Raw genomic sequence first — 19,647 nt, 5'->3', positions numbered from 1 at the left:
CACCCAGAAACCTGGGTCAGGGGTGTCTTTTCTGAACTCCTCCCGTTTTCCTAAATGTCTCCAGTTTTTCTCATTCACCTCTTCCTTCCTCTTCAACCCTTCTGCTGTAAGAAGTGCCACAGATCTGAAAGCTTGCATACATAAAACCTTTCTTGATATGTGTGTTCTCCTACCACTGCTTGGTAGGTAGATTTTTTATTTATCCAAAAAACTTATACAACCGTAATGTGAAATACCTTGCTTGTGAAAACTGACACATGAATGTTACACAAACAAAAATGTAAAACACAAGGCATACAAAGAGATGGTAGAAACATTTCTAGATTGTCTTTCAATTATGGACCACAGTGTTATAAAAACTAAGCTACAAAATATGAGGTGATGTTTCAGAAAAAAATGTTCAATTGTATGTGTATGTGTCTTTATAACAACTGAAGGTATTTTAAATCTGCCTTTGCAACTACAATACAAGAAACAACAGTGCCAAACTAGGGAATACCTAAAAGACATGCAAGCAGATGGTATTTCCTGAGGTGGGTGAAATCTGGACATAACATAGCATAAGTAACATCCACAACTTTTTAACAAACTATATTAGATGCAGAAAGCAAGCCAGATTGTAAAAATGTTTCATTGTATACCACTGAAGATATTTTATGTCAATAAAACAAATGCATTTGGTGACAAAAATATGCATTGTCTTGTAGTTGCAAAGATGGATTTAAAATAATAATTTCATAAATAACTTCAGAAAGATGTAAGCGTCTTGAAACAAGTGAGCACCAATAGAATTTTGATTGTACTATGTTCATTATTGTAGGCTATTACCTGTTGTGCTGTGTCCATTTCTTTCGAGAAAAATAGGAGTCGATAATACACAAACTGCCAGTGACTGCCACAATTTAGTTCCCGATGTCATCCATACTTTCTCTCAAGTATATAAACTACTTTCAAAGAGTGAAAATGTACTACAATAAATAAAACACCTATAAAACACCAAAACTCCTGAAATCCGTTGCCCTCTACCTCAAGCCTGTCCAGAGTGTGCGACAGTCCTAGGACCACGGATAAATCCTAAAAATCCACTGATCGACACCACACACAAATGGACCCAGCCTGTGGGCAGATTGCAGAGACCAGATCCAATGGGCCCATTCATCAGCAAACCCACGACTAAAATCCAGAAAGAGCTTCCTCAGATCTACAGAGGCTCTAGCTGGAACACCACAGTAATGCCGAATTGAACTATGGCGTGCAAGGCGTACCGGTACTGTGGGACAGATTACACCAAGCGAAAGACTACCACCCAGCCAGACAGAGAATTGGAATACGTGGAGATCCCTCAACAGACTACGCTCGGGTCTCACGAAATGTAAGAGCAATTTGACTAAATTGGGTTTCCTAGAGGAGCCGCCACTCTGTGAGTGTGGAGCAATGCAGACAACCCTCTACCTGCTCCAGTGTACCCAATGTCCAGCAACATGCACAACAGAAGACCTGGTACACACAACGCCAAATGCAATATTGGTCTCTAACTTCTGGGCGGCAAAAAATAAATAAGTGTCTTGTAAATACATATACACACGACATGTAAATACTGTACATTATTTTATACACTGTAAATGCTTCTCACATGAATAACATGACATACTGCAGCAGTGGCCCACGGTTCTGGTCCGTCTAACAAATCTTCTTGTGTGTGGCCAGCTATTCGTGCCCATATTCACTAGTAACCAAAAGCATGCTGACAAACAGAGACTGTGGTTATCAATCCATGCCACAGATACCTTGTGTGAATACTCAAGAGAACCACTCCATGCTTAGAAAAGAGGCTGGGAGGGGAGAACTGGTAGGAAGTACAGCGTAGGAATGGGGCATACGACACCCAGCAGCTAGTGACAATGAGTATCCTCTCCATAAGCAAACAATTTCTTCTGTTCAGCAAAAATCAAGACTTTTTAGTGTTTATTTCAAATTTCCATGGCATTTCCCTGACATGTCTGAAATACCCTGATATGCAGAACTTGTGGCAACCTTGTGTTTATATCTCTGCTGAGATACAAGGCTGAGGACTTAGCTGACTATGAAATTCTGTTACAAGCATTACCATTATCATGAGTCTGCAAGAATTTGTTCTCCCTCTTGCCTGCCAAGTATATCCACAATTCTTCCTTTTTGTACCCACAACAGCATGTAATTTTCTTTGCAAAAATAAAATGTGTTCTGCCTATGTAGAACAAAGCTGCAACCCTGAAGAATAATCAAAGTAAAACTGAAAATTGCAACAGAAAAGAGCATCAGAAATGCATAAAAGACTATAAGTCGACTGAATCTTAGACACATATGGGGAAATCAGGTGGTGAAAACATGGTTATGCATGTTACCGTGTCCACAGTAGCGAGACCTCAACAAAACTGCATCTAGACTCTTCTGCAGCAGCCAGGAGTTAGAAGAGGAGTATAAATAAAAACAATGACAGTACTGGTGGAAAGTAATGACAGCATATTAAAATGTTCCTATATCACCTGGTACTAGGAGCAACCCAATGTGTACACACATCTACAGCAGCCAAAAGATTAAAACACACAATGTCAACATTTTTTATCCTTGTAGTTATCCCTGACATTTAGTTATTTTATTTTTATATAATACCTTCATTTGGTTTTCCTTTTCTGTTGTGACAAATTTAATGGTGCTAATACAAGTGTAGACAAAACTTGACATGATGATGAGAGGCACAAACTGGGCCATTGCCACCAGCATGGGATCATCGATGTACGGTATATACGGATATCGCTGTAGCCTCACTTCTGGCAGATCTTCCCAGCTCATATTAGAAACGTACTGTATTATAGACGCAGAGACTGCATACTGAAGTTTAATAAATCCTTGGGAACAGTAGTCTGAAAAAGAAAGAAAGTTTAGAAATACATGATTTCATGTAATCTTCTTATGTATATCAAATGAGAAGGAACAATGGATACAAATGAAAGAGAATAAGAGTCACCTGAGTACATGCATAAATCACTGATTTAAAGTACAGCAGATAACGTACCAGAGATACATACACTGTGTCAAATAAAGAACAAAAATCTTAATTTACAAAAATCATTACAAATCTGTTTCATTACTCTACAAATACATCTTCATCACCATTTAAAAATTCCATGAGTGAATAATAAAATTTTTGTACTAGGATGGCATATAATATTATCTTCATACTTGAAAGTTTTCATTATCAATTTATTATAAATTTTTATAGTCATGTATTGAAGAGTCTGAGAGCAGAGTTTCAGTTTAAAATGAGATGCCGGTATGATATTATCTTTGTTTCTTGAAAATGCTTTTTATACATAATTCTGGACTGGTATGGATAAAGACAAACAGTTCATAAATGTAAATATATGGAATAGTTAAAATATTTAGATACGTGAATAAAGGTTAGCATGACTCTCTAGATTTGATATTACACATATTTCTAATAACAGGTTTTTAAATTAGTAACATTCTATTTACATGACTTGCATTCCCTAAAAACATTATTCCGTATCTTTCAATAACTTCAAAGTATCTGTGATTAACTTCAAAGCAGCTGTGGTGAACAACTTTCCTAGGCTCAATGTCACTTGCGTAAGGAAATATTGTCACTACAAATGCAAGACCATTTAGTTTGTTTGCTAAATAGCTATATGTGAAGACCAGGATAATTTTTTTCCTAGAAACATCCTCAGGACTCTGACAGATTCTGCTTCCCTAAGTTGCTGGCTTTTATGGGTAATGGAGAACCCACTTCATTTTGTTGTTCACTTTTAAATTGTCTAAGGCTTTTTTTTTTTTTTTTTTTCATGTTAAGTTTTCGTTCAATGCTCTAAACTCTTTAGGATGTCAATGTCTTTTTGGGGAATTTGTTCTGTGGTCACACTTTCAATGAGTACAGATGCGTCATCTGCAAATAAAACTGGATGGGATGTTATATTTAGAGATAAATCATTTACATCAAAGAAAAACAGGATTAGGCCTAAGGTGGAACTTTGTACAACTCCCTCAGAAATAATTTTCCAATCTGAGAAACAATTTCCTGTATCTGATGTTACAACTATCCTTTGCTTTCTGTCTGTTAATTTTAAACCATAAGCACTGTCGTTTACTCTGCATCTTTCTAATTTACGTAACAGTAGAGAGTGTTTTACACAGTCAAAAGTCTTCGTGAGATCACAGAAAATTCCTGTGATTTTTTGGGATTTGTCCAGAGATAAGCAAATTTTCTCAATAAATTTGTTGATGGTACATATCATACTATATTAGATTTTGCCGTGAAATTTTGGATCTGTTTTGCAACAACTTTTTTAAGTACTTCTGAAAATATTGAGAGAAGACTTACTAGTTGGTAGTTTCCTACATCTTCTTTTGAGCCATTCTTAGACCATCTAGGGAAGCATCCTTCTTCACATGACTGATTTATTATTTCTGATAAGGGTCCTGATATTATACTAGAAACTGTTTTAATTACTCTGGTTGGCAGTTCGTTCCATTCAGTCAAATTTTTATTTTTAAGGAAGAATACTATTTTTTCTACATCTTCAGTTGTAATTCATTCAAACTGAGTTATAACTTGCCTGTTATCATGACTGAAATAAGGTGTGACTATATAGAGGATACCTCATACACTGTGTTGAATAAAAAAAATCTTGAAAAGAATAGTTTCTGAGTGTCAACAAACATAAGTATTCAGAGTCTCATTGCTGAAATAATATAATTCCTTCTTCCACCACACTGAATAATGAGAATTATTTGAAGCTTCAATTATTATATTTTCCATTAACTATCAATAGTAAAATTATCTTTTATTTCAAATAAATGGGCAAAAATGACAAAATCAACTAAACACCATGTCAGTAAGACAAACCGTGATAAAATCTGAAACTGAGAGGCCTCTTGCTTTATAGAGGAGAAACATGTTCATTAGGAACAGAAACACAATTTCATGTTCTACATTAATAACCAAAAGGTTTGTATTCTAACAGAATACTGCAAAGCAACCTTTCCCTTTACTTTCACCCTTTTCACCTTACGCCTTCACTTGCGTCAACCACACCTTGGTAAAAGGAGGGATAGAGGCAGGGAGTGAATCCTTTTAGAAGGCGAAGGACAGGTGACGGGAGGGAAGAGAGGTAGATAAAACATTGTGACATGGTGACCACCTACTCAATAGTGTGGAAATTTGATGCAGTGGGGATTCTGCTCAGTGCAGATCTGACAAGTCCACAGATGTATGCGGCAAGAGATGTCACCAGACGGGTTGAGCAATTCCCACAAATTATGAGCTGATGGTTTTTCACAGAGAAGGCAACTGATGGATACATTGTGTTACAGCAGCTCCACATTTGACAGTGTGCACTGAATGGTGTGTTCTGAAATACTTGGGACTGCACAAGCAACATATTCTGTCATCAGATCTGCCACAGATTGCCACCTATACAGCTTTACAGAATGGGCAAACTTCTGACATCCACATTCTGTTATGAGGAGTGAACGTCTGACAACTTGTCTACTTGTGATTTCACTGTCCTTCAACAATTTTCTATAGATGCTCATGACTTTAGTACATGAACAATCAATCAGCTTTGCTGTGTCTGAAATACTTGCACCCAGTTAGCAGACATTTGTGAAAGTTGCTCACATCTGCGGATTTCCCAGTTTGCAGCCCCTATCGTCACTAGAATAATTCCCCATTCCGGTCTGCTCTATTTATATACTTTGCTTATATGCATTACATGTCTGCAATGCCACTAGGCAGCACTCATCACAGTGAGCAGTGACCGTGATGTTCCCCTTACTGGTTTTCCATTCAGTTCCATTTAGTGTGAAGTCTCCTATCTTGACGTGCTGCAATATTATTCTGAAAAAGGATAGTACCAAAATGATGTAGACAACACAGCAGTGGAGTTTAAAGTGGCCTCTCCCACTTTATTAGCATTATAATGCTTCTGGACGGCCAGTTGCAGTTGTACAGTACAGTGTTTAAACAGGCATAGAGAAGTGCACCTCTTCCTAAGTCAATAAATCCAAAAGAGCAATAATTTTGGCATTAATTGGTGGTACAGCATTTGTTGAACTTCACAATGGCATGACTTGCAGTGACAGAAATATAAGTCACAGTGCACACGATATAATTCATAATAAAGTCACCAGAAATAATCACAGTATCTGTGAGACTGATGAGCTGCGTTAGCGTAATGGTTAAAGTGTTTGGCTGCTAAGCGAAAGATTCAGAGTTCAAACCTTGTTCTGTGTTCCTCCCCCCATGAACCATGGGCCTTGCCATTGGTGGGGAGGCTTGCGTGCCTCAGTGATACAGATGGCCGTACCACAACGGAGGTGCAACCACAACGAAGGGGTACCTCTTGAGAGGCCAGAGAAACATGTGGTTCCTGAAGAGAGGCAGCAGCCTTTTCAGTAGTTGCAGGGGCAACAGTTTGGATGATTCACTGATCTAGCCTTGTAACACTAACCAAAACGGCTTTGCTGTGCTGGTACTGTGAACGGCTGAAAGCAAGGGGAAACTACAGCTGTAATTTTTCCCGAGGGCATGCAGCTTTACTGTATGGTTAAATGATGATGGCGTCCTCTCGGGTAAAATATTTCGGAGGTAAAATAGTCCCCCATTCGGATTTCCGGGTGGAGACTACTCAAGAGGACGTTGTTACCAGGAGAAAGAACACTGGCGTTCTACGGATCGGAGCGTGGAATGTCAGATCCCTTAATCGGGCAGGTAGTATAGAAAATTTCAAAAGGGAAATGGATAGGTTAAAGTTAGATATAGTGGGAATTAGTGAAGTTTGGTGGCGGGAGGAACAAGACTTTTGGTCAGGTGAATACAGGGTTATAAATATAAAATCAAATAGGGGTAATGCAGGAGTAGGTTTAATAATGAATAAAAAAATATGTGTGCAGGTAAGCTGCAACAAACAGCATAGTGAACGCATTATTGTGGCCAAGATAGACACAAAGCCCATGCCTACTACAGTAGTACAAGTTTATATGCCAACTAGCTCTGCAGATGATGAAGAAATTGAAGAAATGTATGAGGAGATAAAAGAAATTATTCAAATAGTGAAGGGAGACGAAAATTTAATAGTCATGGGTAACTGGAATTCGGTAGTAGGGAAAGGAAGAGAAGGAAACGTAGTAGGTGATTATGGATTGGGGGGAAGAAATGAAAGAGGAAGCTGTCTGGTAGAATTTTGCACAGAGCATAACTTAATCATAGCTAACACCTGGTTCAAGAATCATAAAAGAAGGTTGTATACATGGAAGAAGCCTGGAGATACTGACAGGTTTCAGATAGATAATATAATGGTAAGACAGAGGTGGAGGAACCAGGTTTTAAATTGTAAGACATTTCCAGGGCCAGATGTGGACTCTGACCACAATCTATTGCTTATGAATTGTAGGTAAAAACTGAAGAAACTGCAAAAAGATGGGAATTTAAGGAGATGGGACCTGGATAAACTGACTAAACCAGAGGTTGCACAGAGTTTCAGGGAGAGTATAATGGAAAAATTGACAGGAATGGGGGAAAGAAATACAGTAGAAGAAGAATGGATAGCTTTGAGGGAGGAAGTAGTGAAGGCAGCAGAGGATCAAGTAGGTAAAAAGACGAGCGCTGGTAGAAATCCTTGGGTAACAGAAGAAATATTGAATTTAATTGATGAAAGGAGAAAATATAAAAATGCAATAAATGAAGCAGGCAAAAAGGAATACAAACGTCTCAAAAATGAGATTGACAGGAAGTGCAAAATGGATAAGCAGGGATGGCTAGAGGACGAATGTAAGGATGTAGAGGCTTATCTCACTAGGGGTGAGATAGATACTGCCTACAGGAAAATTAAAGAGATCTTTGGAGAAAAGAGAACCACTTGTATGAATATCAAGAGCTCAGATGGAAACCCAGTTCTAAGCAAAGAAGGGAAAGCTGAAAGGTGGAAGGAGCATATAGAGGGTCTGTACAAGGGAATGTACTTGAGGACAGTATTATGGAAATGGAAGAGGATGTAGATGAAGGTGAAATGGGAGATATGATACTGCGTGAAGAGTTTGACAGAGCACTGAAAGACCTGAGTCAAAACAAGGCCCCGGGAGTAGACAACATTCCATTAGAACTACTGACCGCCTTGGGAGAGCTAGTCCTGACAAAACTCTACCATCTGGTGAGCAAGATGTATGAGACCAGCGAAATACCATCAGACTTCAAGAAGAATATAATAATTCCAATGCCAAAGGAAGCAGGTGTTGACAGATGCAAAAATTAAGTGTAAGTGTCATATCAGCACACACTCCACTGCAGATTGAAAATTTCATTCTTGGAGCAGAAAGAAGGTCACAAAAGAATCACATTAAGATGGCTTCAATGTTATCAAACAGAAGCAGAACTGTTTCTGATAAGGACTGTTGTACTTCATGAAACCTGTATGCAAGATTTTGAGCCAGAACTGAAGTCTCAGCCATCACAATGGAAAAATCCCAACTTACACAAATGTCAAAATTCCACTGCCAACAATCAAAGGTGAAACAGATCTTTCCATATGATGTGAATGAAGTCACATCTATAGACAGAGTGTTGCACGGGACATTTGCAGTTAACAGACACATGCTACAAGCTGTTTCTGCAAATATTTTGCACCCAAAAATTCGTCAAAGAAGGCCTGAGATGTTTGCATGTGGTGACCGTATTTTGGACGATAATGCAAGACTGCACATTGCCCTACCAGTGAGAGAAATGCTCGACAAATATGGATCGAAAATATTTCTCCACCAACTGTACAGTCCTGATATGAGCCCACCAGGCTTTGATTTCTTTCCCAAATTGGAGGAAGAATTCAGCAGAAAACCTTTTGGTACAATAGATGAAGATTCCAGTGAGATAAGCCCAGTAGTCAGACAGCCCAACAATGGAGCTGCCCTACCCAAAATACAGAAGTTGCCAAAAGACTGGGAAGGCTTCATAAGCAAAACTGGAAATTATTATTAAGGCCTGTAAAGGTACTTCGTAAAATAAATTAGTTTTTTCAGTTCCATCTTACAGTGCCCAGGACTTTTGAAATGACCCTTGTATTATCTCTAACAGTTTGGATATAATCAAATGCAATGAGGACAGTATACACAATGTGACAACCTAGTGAAGAGATTTCATTAATACAAATATATTTTTATGTACTATATTGATATAACATTATATTCATACACATACGAATAATACTCATACATCTACATGTGATGTTCTTTGAGGAAACAAAATTTTGGTCCTTTCAATGGTGTAAAAAATTGCATTACATCTACATCTATGCTGGATATGTCAAGCATGTTCTAAAGTGGACAAAAGATGTGGAAAATCAGTTGTTCAAGAGTAGAGTTCATTTTCGCTAAATATGTGTAAGCTGACCAGATTTGTTTTTAACTAAGAGAATATTAAAGTAACAGTAATTAAGCCTGACAATGCCTATCATTAGACAAACAGAATTCCAGTGTGTTACTCTTCAAACTGGTTATCTACATTTACGTCCACATCTGGAGAGCCTAGCAGAAGGGGCTTCCTCCGCTACCACATGTTACTTTTTCCCATTCCATTATCTCATGGAACACAGGAAGAATGATTCCATAAATGCCTCATCTTTGCTGTAATTAATCACAGCTTGTCTTCCATGCTGCTACTAACAGCTTAACTTTTCCCCATGAAGGTATCTGCTCATACGATGCAGACTTCCATGGCTGGTGCTTGCATCCCTGGAGTTCTTTTTTTTTTGTGCGTTCCTGAATATGCTCACACATTTTACGAACAGTATTTCATTACAGATAACTGCATATTCAAAAAGTCAGATGTTGCTATTAATACTGTTTGCTACATCATTAATATACAACATGAATAGCAAGGATTCCAAAACACTTCTCAGGGGAACTCCTAAAGTTACTTCTATGCCTTTCTCCCACCAAAATAAAATGTCAGGTCCTCCCTAGTGAAGAATTCTTAGTCCGGAAACAAATTTTATTTGATACTCTATGTGACTGAATTGTCTTTAAAAGGGTTGGCGTGGGAGCTTTTTGGAAGTCAAGAAATACTGCACCTACTCAATTACCTCGATCCACGGCTTTCAGGATATCAAGTGAGAAAGCACTGTTGGGTTTCCCATAATCGATGTTCTTGGAATATGTGCCGGTTGTCATGGATAAGGTCATTTGTTCGAGATACCTCATCATGTTTGGGCTCTGAATATGTTCTGAGGCTCTATGAACAGATGAATGTCAAGGGTACCAGACAGCAGTTTTGTGGTTCACTTCTGCCAGACTTATTGTGCTAAGGCAGGCTATGGTATATTCATACCATACGACTCTTTAGTGAAGCTGCATTATCAGCACCACAAATGTACAAATGGAGCTTTTCTCCCCACCATTCAGAGCAGGGCTTTAGAACTGGAAGAGAGACAGTGCTTTGATCTACAACGAAAAAATTGTAAGTCACAGGGTGTTTGGAAGCATGGTAGGTACAAAGGATCTCGGTACAAAGCATCTGGTGAAGCTGTACATGAGATCAAGCACAAATCAGCCTTTGGGTATGTGGGGAATGCAGAATGCATGTTATTTCACAGAAACTGCTATTTTGAACAATACAGTGTTCCAGTAACTTGAATTCAGTCTCATTTAATTGTAATTCTCAATTTAAGGCTCATCTGACAACTTAACGCCTGATCCAGGTCGGTCCACATGAAATTAACCACTAGTCTGATATATGACATCTCAGATTTTGGTAGGTTTTTGTGCTTTCACAGTGCTAGTTGCTCACAAGCAAATCCCCAAAGTACAGTTTTTGGACCTTTCACTTTCGAGTTGTTAATTTTTTTCAAATTTTGGAAATTTTGCAATGTTTTTAAATCTTAAAATCAACAAATATCAAAAACTGTTTGACCTACAGATTTACAATTTTGCACCATTTTATTTAGTTTCTTGTTGTTGTTGTTGTCTTCAGTCCTGAGACTGGTTTGATGCAGCTCTCCATGCTACTCTATCCTGTGCAAGCTTCTTCATCTCCCAGTACTAACTGCAACCTACATCATTCTCAATCTGCTTAGTGTACTCATCTCTTGGTCTCCCTCTACGATTTTTACCCCCCAAGCTGCCCTCCAATGCTAAATTTGTGATCCCTTGATGCCTCAGAACATGTCCTACCAACTGATCCCTTCTTCTTGTCATGTTGTGCCACAAACTCCTCTTCTCCCCAATTCTATTCAATACCTCCTCATTAGTTATGTGATCTACCCATCTAATCTTCAGCATTCTTCTGTAGCACCACATTTCGAAAGCTTCTATTCTCTTCTTGTCCAAACTATTTATCGTCCATGTTTCACTTCCATACATGGCTACACTCCATGCAAATACTTAAAGAAACGACTTCCTGACACTTAAATCTATACTCGATGTTAGCAAATTTCTCTTCTTCAGAAACGCTTTCCTTGCCATTGCCAGTCTACATTTTATATCCTCTCTAATTCGACCATCATCAGTTATTTTGCTCCCCAAATAGCAAAACTCCTTTACTACTTTAAGTGTCTCATTGCCTAATCTAATTCCCTCAGCATCACTCGACTTAATTCGACTACATTCCATTATCCTCATTTTGCTTTTGTTGATGTTCATCTTACATCCTCCTTTCAAGACACTGTCCATTCAGTTCAACTGCTCTTCCAAGTCCTTTGCTGTGTCTGACAGAATTACAATGTCATCGGCGAACCTCAACGTTTTTATTTCTTCTCCATGGACTTTAATACCTACTCTGAATTTTTCTTTTGTTTCCTTTACTGCTTGCTCAGTATACAGATTGAATAACATCCGGGACAGGCTACAACCCTGTCTCACTCCCTTCCCTACCGCTGCTGCCCTTTCATGCCCCTCGACTCTTATAACTGCCATCTGGTTTCTGTACAAATTGTAAATAGCCTTTCGCTCCCTGTATTTTGCCCCTGCCACCTTTAGAATTTGAAAGAGAGTATTCCAGTCAACATTGTCAAAAGCTTTCTATAAATCTACAAATGCTAGAAATGTAGGTTAGCTTTTCCTTAATCTATTTTCTAAGATAAGTCGTAGGGTCAGTATTGCCTCACATGTTCCAACATTTCTGCAGAATCCAAACTGATCTTTGCCAAGGTCAGCTTCTACCAGTTTTTCCATTTGTCTGTAAAGAATTTGCGTTAGTATTTTGCAGCTGTGACTTATTAAACTGATAGTTTGGTAATTTTCACATCTGTCAACACCTGCTTTCTTTGGGATTGGAATTATTATATACTTACTGAAGTCTGAGGGTATTTCGCCTGTCTCATACATCTTGCTCACCAGATGGTAGAGTTTTGTCAGGACTGGCTCTCCCAAGGCCGTCAGTAGTTTCAATGGAATGTTGTTACTCCCGGGGCCTTGTTTCGACTCAGGTTTTTCAGTCCTCTGTCAAACTCTTCACACAGTATCGTATCTCCCATTTCTTCTTCATCTACATCCTCTTCCATTTCCATAATATTGTCCTCAAGTACATCGCCCTTTATAGAATCTCTATATACTCCTTCCACCTTTCAGCTTTCCCTTCTTTGCTTAGAACTGGGTTTCCATCTGAGCTCTTGATATTCATGCAAGTGGTTCTCTTTTCTCCAAAGATCTCTTTAACTTTCCTGTAGGCAGTATCTATCTTACCCCAAGTGAGATAAGCCTCTACATCCTTACATTTGTCCTCTAGCCATGCCTGCTTAGCCATTTTGCATTTCCTGTCGATCTCACTTTTGAGACGTTTGTATTGCTTTTTGCCTGCTTCATTAACTGCATTTTTGTATTTTCACCTTTCATCAATTAAATTCAATATTTCTTCTGTTACCCAAGGATTTCTACCAGCGCTCGTCTTTTTACCTACTTGATCCTCTGCTGCCTTCACTACTTCATCCCTCAGAGCTACCCATTTGTCTTCTACTGTATTTCTTTCCCCCATTCCTGTCAATTGTTCCCTTATGCTGTCCCTGAAACTCTGTACAACCTCTGGTTTAGTCAATTTATCCAGGTCTCACCTCCTTAAATTCCCACCTTTTTCCAACTTCTTCAGTTTTAATCTACAGTTCATAACCAATTGATTGTGGTCCGAGTCCACATCTGGCCCTGGAAATGTCTTACAATTTAAAACCTGGTTCCTAAATCTCTGTCTTACCATTATATTATCTATCTGATACCTTCTAGTATCTCCAGGATTCTTCCATGTATACAACCTTCTTTTATGATTCTTGAACCAAGTGTTAGCTATGATTAAGTTATGCTCTGTGCAAAATTCTACCAGACGGCTTCCTCTTTCATTTCTCTCCCTCAATCCATAATCACCCACTATGTTTCCTTCTCTCCTTTTTCCTACTCTCGAATTCAAGTCACCCATGACTATTAAATTTTCGTCTCCCTTCACTACCTGAATAATTTCTTTTATCTCATCATATATTACAACTATTTCTTCATCATCTGCAGAGCTAGTTGGCATATAAACTTGTACTACTGTATTAGGCGTGGGCTTCGTGTCTATCTTGGCCACAATAATGCGTTCGCTATGCTGTTGATAGTAGCTTACCCGCACTCCTATTTTTTTTATTCATTATTAACCTACTCCTGCATTACCCCTATTTGATTTTGTATTTATAACCCTGTATTCACCTGACCAAAAGTCTTGTTACTCCTGCCACCGAACTTCACTAATTCCCACTATATCTAACTTCAACCTATCAATTTCCCTTTTTAAATTTTCTAACCTACCTGCCCGATTAAGGGATCTGACATTCCACGCTCCGATCCGTAGAACGCCAGTTTTCTTTCTCCTGATAACGGCATCCTCTTGAGTAGTCCCCGCCCGGAGATCCGAATGGGGGACTATTTTACCTCTGGAATATTTTACCCGAGAGGACGCCTTCATCATTTAACCATACAGTAAAGCTGCATGCCCTCGGGAAAAATTACAGCTGTAGTTTCCCCTTGCTTTCAGCCGTTCACAGTACCAGCACAGCAAGGCCGTTTTGGTTAGCGATGCAAGGCCAGATCTCTCAATCATCCAGACTGTTGCCCGTGCAACTACTGAAAAGGCTGCTGCCCCTCTTCAGGAACCACACATTTGTCTGGCCTCTCAACAGATACCCCTCCGATGTGGTTGCACCTACGGTACGGCCATCTGTATCGCTGAGGCACGCAAGCCTCCCCACCAACGGCAAGGTCCATGGTTCATGGGGGTAGATTTAGTTTCTTATAAGCTTAAAAATGTGAGCTACTTGATTATATTATTATTATTATTATTATTATTGGCGAATTCTCCCCAGAAATGGTAGGTGTTAAGCAAATAACTCGATTAATTTTTCTTTGACTTCTTCTTGTTCTTCCAGTAGACTTTCATACTTTCCAAAAAGCCTTGTTTATGGTCATCTGATCACTTTGGTTTTCTTTTGGTTGCTCTAACAAAACTTCCTTTTGGCTTTACGTCCTTTTGAATTTCATCTAGCCAAGGTGTGGAATTCTTAAGTGAGGTTACATAATCTATTATTCTCTTCGTCAATCATTTTTCAGGTAGTTGGCTGAGATGGCCAAAGAATTTTGTTCACCTTCTCCTAATATCAATTTCAATGTTTGGAAACTTTTCTGTTGTTTTAATTGCTTGTACCCTACAACCGTCTTGGGTATGTCTTCCTCCTAGAATTTTCCTGATGATCTTTCTCTCTTCTTTTTTGATGTCTCAAGTTGTCAATTTCTGTTAAGGGTTAGTGTTTCACTTGCGTAGAGGATTCCTGGTTTTATGAGAGTATTGTTGTGTCGAATTTTTGCCCCTCTTGACATCAATTTTTTGTTGAAGAGGTTTTGTGTTAATCCTAACACTTTTTTAATTTTTTGAGACACTGTTGCTGTGGGATTTTTCCAATACTTGGTGGTTTCCCTGAATTCTTCAACGTATTTAAAGTATGGAACACTGTCAATTTTACCATATTTTGTTTTCAAGCTTGAAATTTCTGTTTTTGAACAAAAGCATTTAGTTTTCTCAAAAGAAATTTGTAAACCTACATTTTCTGTGCATTCTTTGAATATTTCCATCTGTTTGACTGCAGTCTGCTCATACTCTGTTAGTATCGCCAAGTTGTTCACAAATGCAAGGTATGGTATGTAGAGGTTGTTTTCAGCATCGCCCAGTAGGATTAGCTTCCAAACCCCACTTTTCTCAAGTTCTTTCTCCCATTCTTCCATACCTTTGTCTAGAACTATGTTGAACAGAATAGGAGAGAGCCCATCACCTTGTCTCACACCTGTTCGAATGTTGAAGGGTTCTGAGATTTCCCCCAAAATTTTGCTGTAGATTTTGTGCTATCTAGTGTTTGTTTTGTGATATCTCATGTATTGGGATCTAATCGCCTCTCTTCTAAAATTTGGAATAGTAAGGGCCTGTCTATTGAATCGTATGCTTTTTTGAAATCTAAAAATGCGCATACTACAGGTTTTTGTCTGAGAGATTGCATTTTGAGTATGGTCTTGAAGTAGAAAAGTTGCTCCAGACTTGATCTGATCGGTCGGGATCTTTCTTAATATTCTGCTACTTTGGGTTCTAATTGCTGTTGTGTTACATTCGAGAGACAAGCTGATAGAATTTTGTAGGTGAATGGTAATACAGAGATCCCCCTATATTTGTTTACATCTGATTTATTACCTTTTTACGCAATGGATGAATCAGAGGAATCTTCCAATCATCCAGGATTTTCTCGGTTTGCCAGATGTTTCGGATTATTTGAGTAATTTCTATGAGTAAATTTGGGCCTAAATTCTTCAAGAGTTCTACTACAACTCTGTCCTCCGCTGATGCTTTATTGCTTTTAAGTTTCGTGATGTGCACATAAATTTCTTCTTGTTTTGGTGGTGATGAAACCTGTGGTGAGATTTCTGGCTGCACTTTTGGGAATCTCTCTTTGCGTTCTGGACAATTTAAAAGCTGTGAAAAATATGTGGCGAGTACTTGGCAATTTTCTTTATTTGTCAGGGCCATCTTGTTTTTGAAAGCAAATGTTTTGTGGTGAGTTTTTGATCTGGTTTTCAAAGCTCTTATAGAAATCGTATGTGTTGTAGTTTTTGACATTTTCCTCAATGACTACAGTTGTTCACCAACATATTTACGTTTCATTTGTCTTAAAATCTTGGGAGTCTGTTTGCACATTTCAAAAAATTTCTTCTGTGTTTCTTCTGATTTGCTGCAATTATATTTTTGAAATGCCTTTCTTCTTTTTTCTAATTCGTTCTCGTCCTTGATTCCACGAAGGGTGTTTTGGTTTTTTGTGACAAGGGATCACATCTTTTGGTGTTTTGATGATTTTAGTTTGAAATTTCTTCCAATCTTCTGTGTGTTGTTCTTCCCATTTTTCAGTGATTTTGGCGTCTTTGATTTTGTCTAGATCAAAGTTTGGGATCAGTGGTGCTTTTCTTTTTGAATTTCCTCTTGAGTGTGAATTTAATTTTTATTTTGGTTAAATAATTATCCGAATCGATATTTGCACCTCTCCATACTGGCACACTGTGAATTTCTGGTAGTCATATGATATTGCAATATGATCAATCTGAAATTCTCCCAAATGACGGATGGGTGATCGCCACATTTTTTTTTTTGTTTTTTGGGATGTTTCCAAAGTGAGGTCAGAGGGCTCTGGTAAACGTCCATGAAAAACACATACATATAAAGGCACTTTCAATATTGAGACACTCAGTCAAGCAGGAAAATTACATAGTAAAATTACACAATCTCACAACAGAACTCACGAAGCAGAAAATTCAAACTCTCACATTGCAAAAAACATGCTATTCAGATTCAGAAGCAATAGACTAAAATAAATGCAGAATCTTCAAAAGTGGAACAAACAAGAAAACTGGCAAAGGAGCAGCACTCTTTGGAATGGCCTTTATTGTAGACAAAGAAGTGCTGGCCTCATTACATGTGAAACCCATCAACAATCGCTAATGATTCTAAGATTCAGACACACAAAGAAAAACTACAGTTTTATTAATGTACATGCACCAACAAATGGTGATAAAGAAAGAGCCTGAAGAAACAGAAAGGTTCTGGGAAGAACTTGTAACAGAGATGGCCAAAATTGCCAAATATAATAAATATAATATGAGAATTCTACTCAGTGACTTCAATGCACAAATTGGCAGAGAACACAGATACAAGAAGACATTAGAAAACAATCCAGCACACAAATTTACCAATAGAAATAGCACATGGCTCACTGAATTATGCCAACAAAACAACCTAGTTGATTATATGAATACCATGTTGAATTTTCCCAAACAAATTTTTTTTAATTGTGAAAATTTCAAAACTGTAATGTTACTTTTTTTAATTATGTTAATCATGCCTTTTTTGTTAATGGGCGTGGCAAATTTCATGATGGTATTCCAATGGGAACATATTAAAATAATTTTTATTTTACTGGTGAGTGCACAGCAGCTAGTGCATAACCTGTAGGGCTTTGGACTTAGTAATAAGTTGTAATGCAAAGTTAAGACTAGCTGTTACCCATGGTTGTGCTCGCATATCAGTAATTTTGTTATCAGAAGTGACGGTCAGTAAGTAAGCTATCGTACGAGCAATAACATTAGCTTCCTTTACGAGTCTGCCTGTTCAGCTAAGCACAGCTCATGACGTGTGCCCTGCTCTCTCCACTCCCAAGCTGTCCCGATGCAAGACGAGTTGACACGCTGCTGTCGAACAGAGCGTATGGAACGGCACAGGCACAAGCACGAATCTACACAATGTGCTATTCAAGTAGCTACACATTAAGCAACATATAAACTGTACAACAGTGTAAAAGTAAGGATTAAAAATGCTGAAAGTTGTATAACCATTGTATTCATTACTCTGAATTGTATCACATAATACAAATTAACCAATAAAAGAATTTTTACAAATACGATAAAAATTTAAAGTCAGAGAGTAAATAGCTTCTTCAAAGAGAAAATATTTTTACTTAATTCAGTAATATTCCTCAGATCATTTAAGTATCTTGTACTACACACTTTCTAAAGCAGCCTATGCTCTTCCTCAGGATTCAAGCTATCTCATCACCAAATTTCAACAACATTGGTTACGCAGTTTAGTGGTGAAAACGTAGCAGACAGAGTTACTTTTGCATTTATAATATTAGTGTGGATGAAACTTTCAATTACAACAGCCTCTTTCCCTTATTTTATTTTATTTATTTATTTATTTTCTCGTGATCTGATTCTGATGTAATTAAGGCAATACAGTGCCCCGAGCCGTGCTCAAGTTACCCCATGAAAACTCACGTAGTAGTTTTGGAGATTAGTGTGTTCAAACAGTCCGACAAAAATATACAACAATTTTTACAGATTTATTAGTACAGGATTGTCCTTCCAATGTTAACTATGCAAATATTTTAGCACACGTCATAACAACATATTATGAATAAATTATTTAATCAAATGATCATATGGCACTGTTGCCCAGGGTTCGGCTGCTGGGTGCAAGTCTTATTTCAGTCAGTGCCACATTGGACACCTTGCAGCCAATGATGAGGATGAAAATGATGACGAGGTCAACACAACAACCCAGTCCCTGAGTGGAGAAAATCTCCAACCCGGCCAGGAATAGCACCCCGGCCCAGTGCAAGGGAGGCAAGCACGTTACCACCCAGCTAAGTAGGCGGACATTTATTTAATTATATTTCAGTTTACAAATACATTAATATTAATCAATATTATTCATCAAACAATGATGTAGCTGTTTTTATCAATGATGATTTATTTGAGTGCCATTAATGAGAAACTTTCTACTCATCTTCAACAAAGAAGACATGATGGTGATCCAGTAACAATATAATAGGAGTCAAAAGATGATATATTGCTGTTTTCTTTTAAATGACATAACCTATTTCTCTCAAGCAGTAATGATAGATTATTGATATAATAACAATTTCTTTTCTTATATAATCTGTGAGGCTTTTCACAGCTTTTCATCTGATTGCCTATGTGCTCTCAGTGACAGCTGTTTTTAATTTAGGTAGTATGAAACTTTTTTCAGTACAGTCACTTTATCTGACGATTTTGTTTATCAAAAGGAAAGAGCTGGTCCACATGGATGCATAAATAAAAGATTTACTTCTCCTTTCTGATTTCCCAACAGCACAGAAGCCATTCACCATTTATTGTCATATGCACAAGTAACAAGATGTGTAATCTTTTCAAAAGCATGCCATCTGCATCTAGATCCACTCGAATTTGATGAACATTTTGATGAACATCAAAATCTTTAAAATTGGAAACAATTTTTGTTTCTTCTGTGGCTTTACACATAGGAATAAATGCAGGACTGCAAGGGCTTCAAAAATCTTTTTGCCAAGCTCCTTTTTTATGCTGCATGCTCATAATCTGTTAGATAGAAAAAAGTGACCAGTGGAATCACACAATGGAAAATCCAGGATGGAAGGTAACAATGTTATCAAAAGGATAGTTGGTATTCACTGTAACGCAGAAATGCTGAGCTGCAGACAGACACAACAAAAAGACTGTCAGAAAGTGGACTTTCAATCAACACACACACACACA

The 19,647-nt window shown here is 38.0% G+C and overlaps 1 protein-coding gene across 1 annotated transcript in view; it reads right to left on the bottom strand.

Annotated features, from left to right (window-relative positions):
- The window catches only part of LOC124594686 (phospholipid-transporting ATPase ABCA3-like), a 543,403-nt gene that overhangs the window by 478,968 nt on the left and 44,788 nt on the right, over nucleotides 1–19,647 (bottom strand). Inside the window, exon 4 of the mRNA XM_047133052.1 lies at nucleotides 2,653–2,903. Coding sequence (XP_046989008.1) covers nucleotides 2,653–2,903 — 251 coding nt within the window. The remainder of the gene's footprint in view (nucleotides 1–2,652; nucleotides 2,904–19,647) is intronic.

The sequence above is a fragment of the Schistocerca americana genome, chromosome 2 (assembly GCF_021461395.2).
Source record: "Schistocerca americana isolate TAMUIC-IGC-003095 chromosome 2, iqSchAmer2.1, whole genome shotgun sequence".
Lineage (NCBI taxonomy): Eukaryota > Metazoa > Arthropoda > Insecta > Orthoptera > Acrididae > Schistocerca > Schistocerca americana.
The sequence above is the reverse complement of the archived record's forward strand: the minus strand, read 5'-3'. Positions and strand labels throughout refer to the sequence as shown.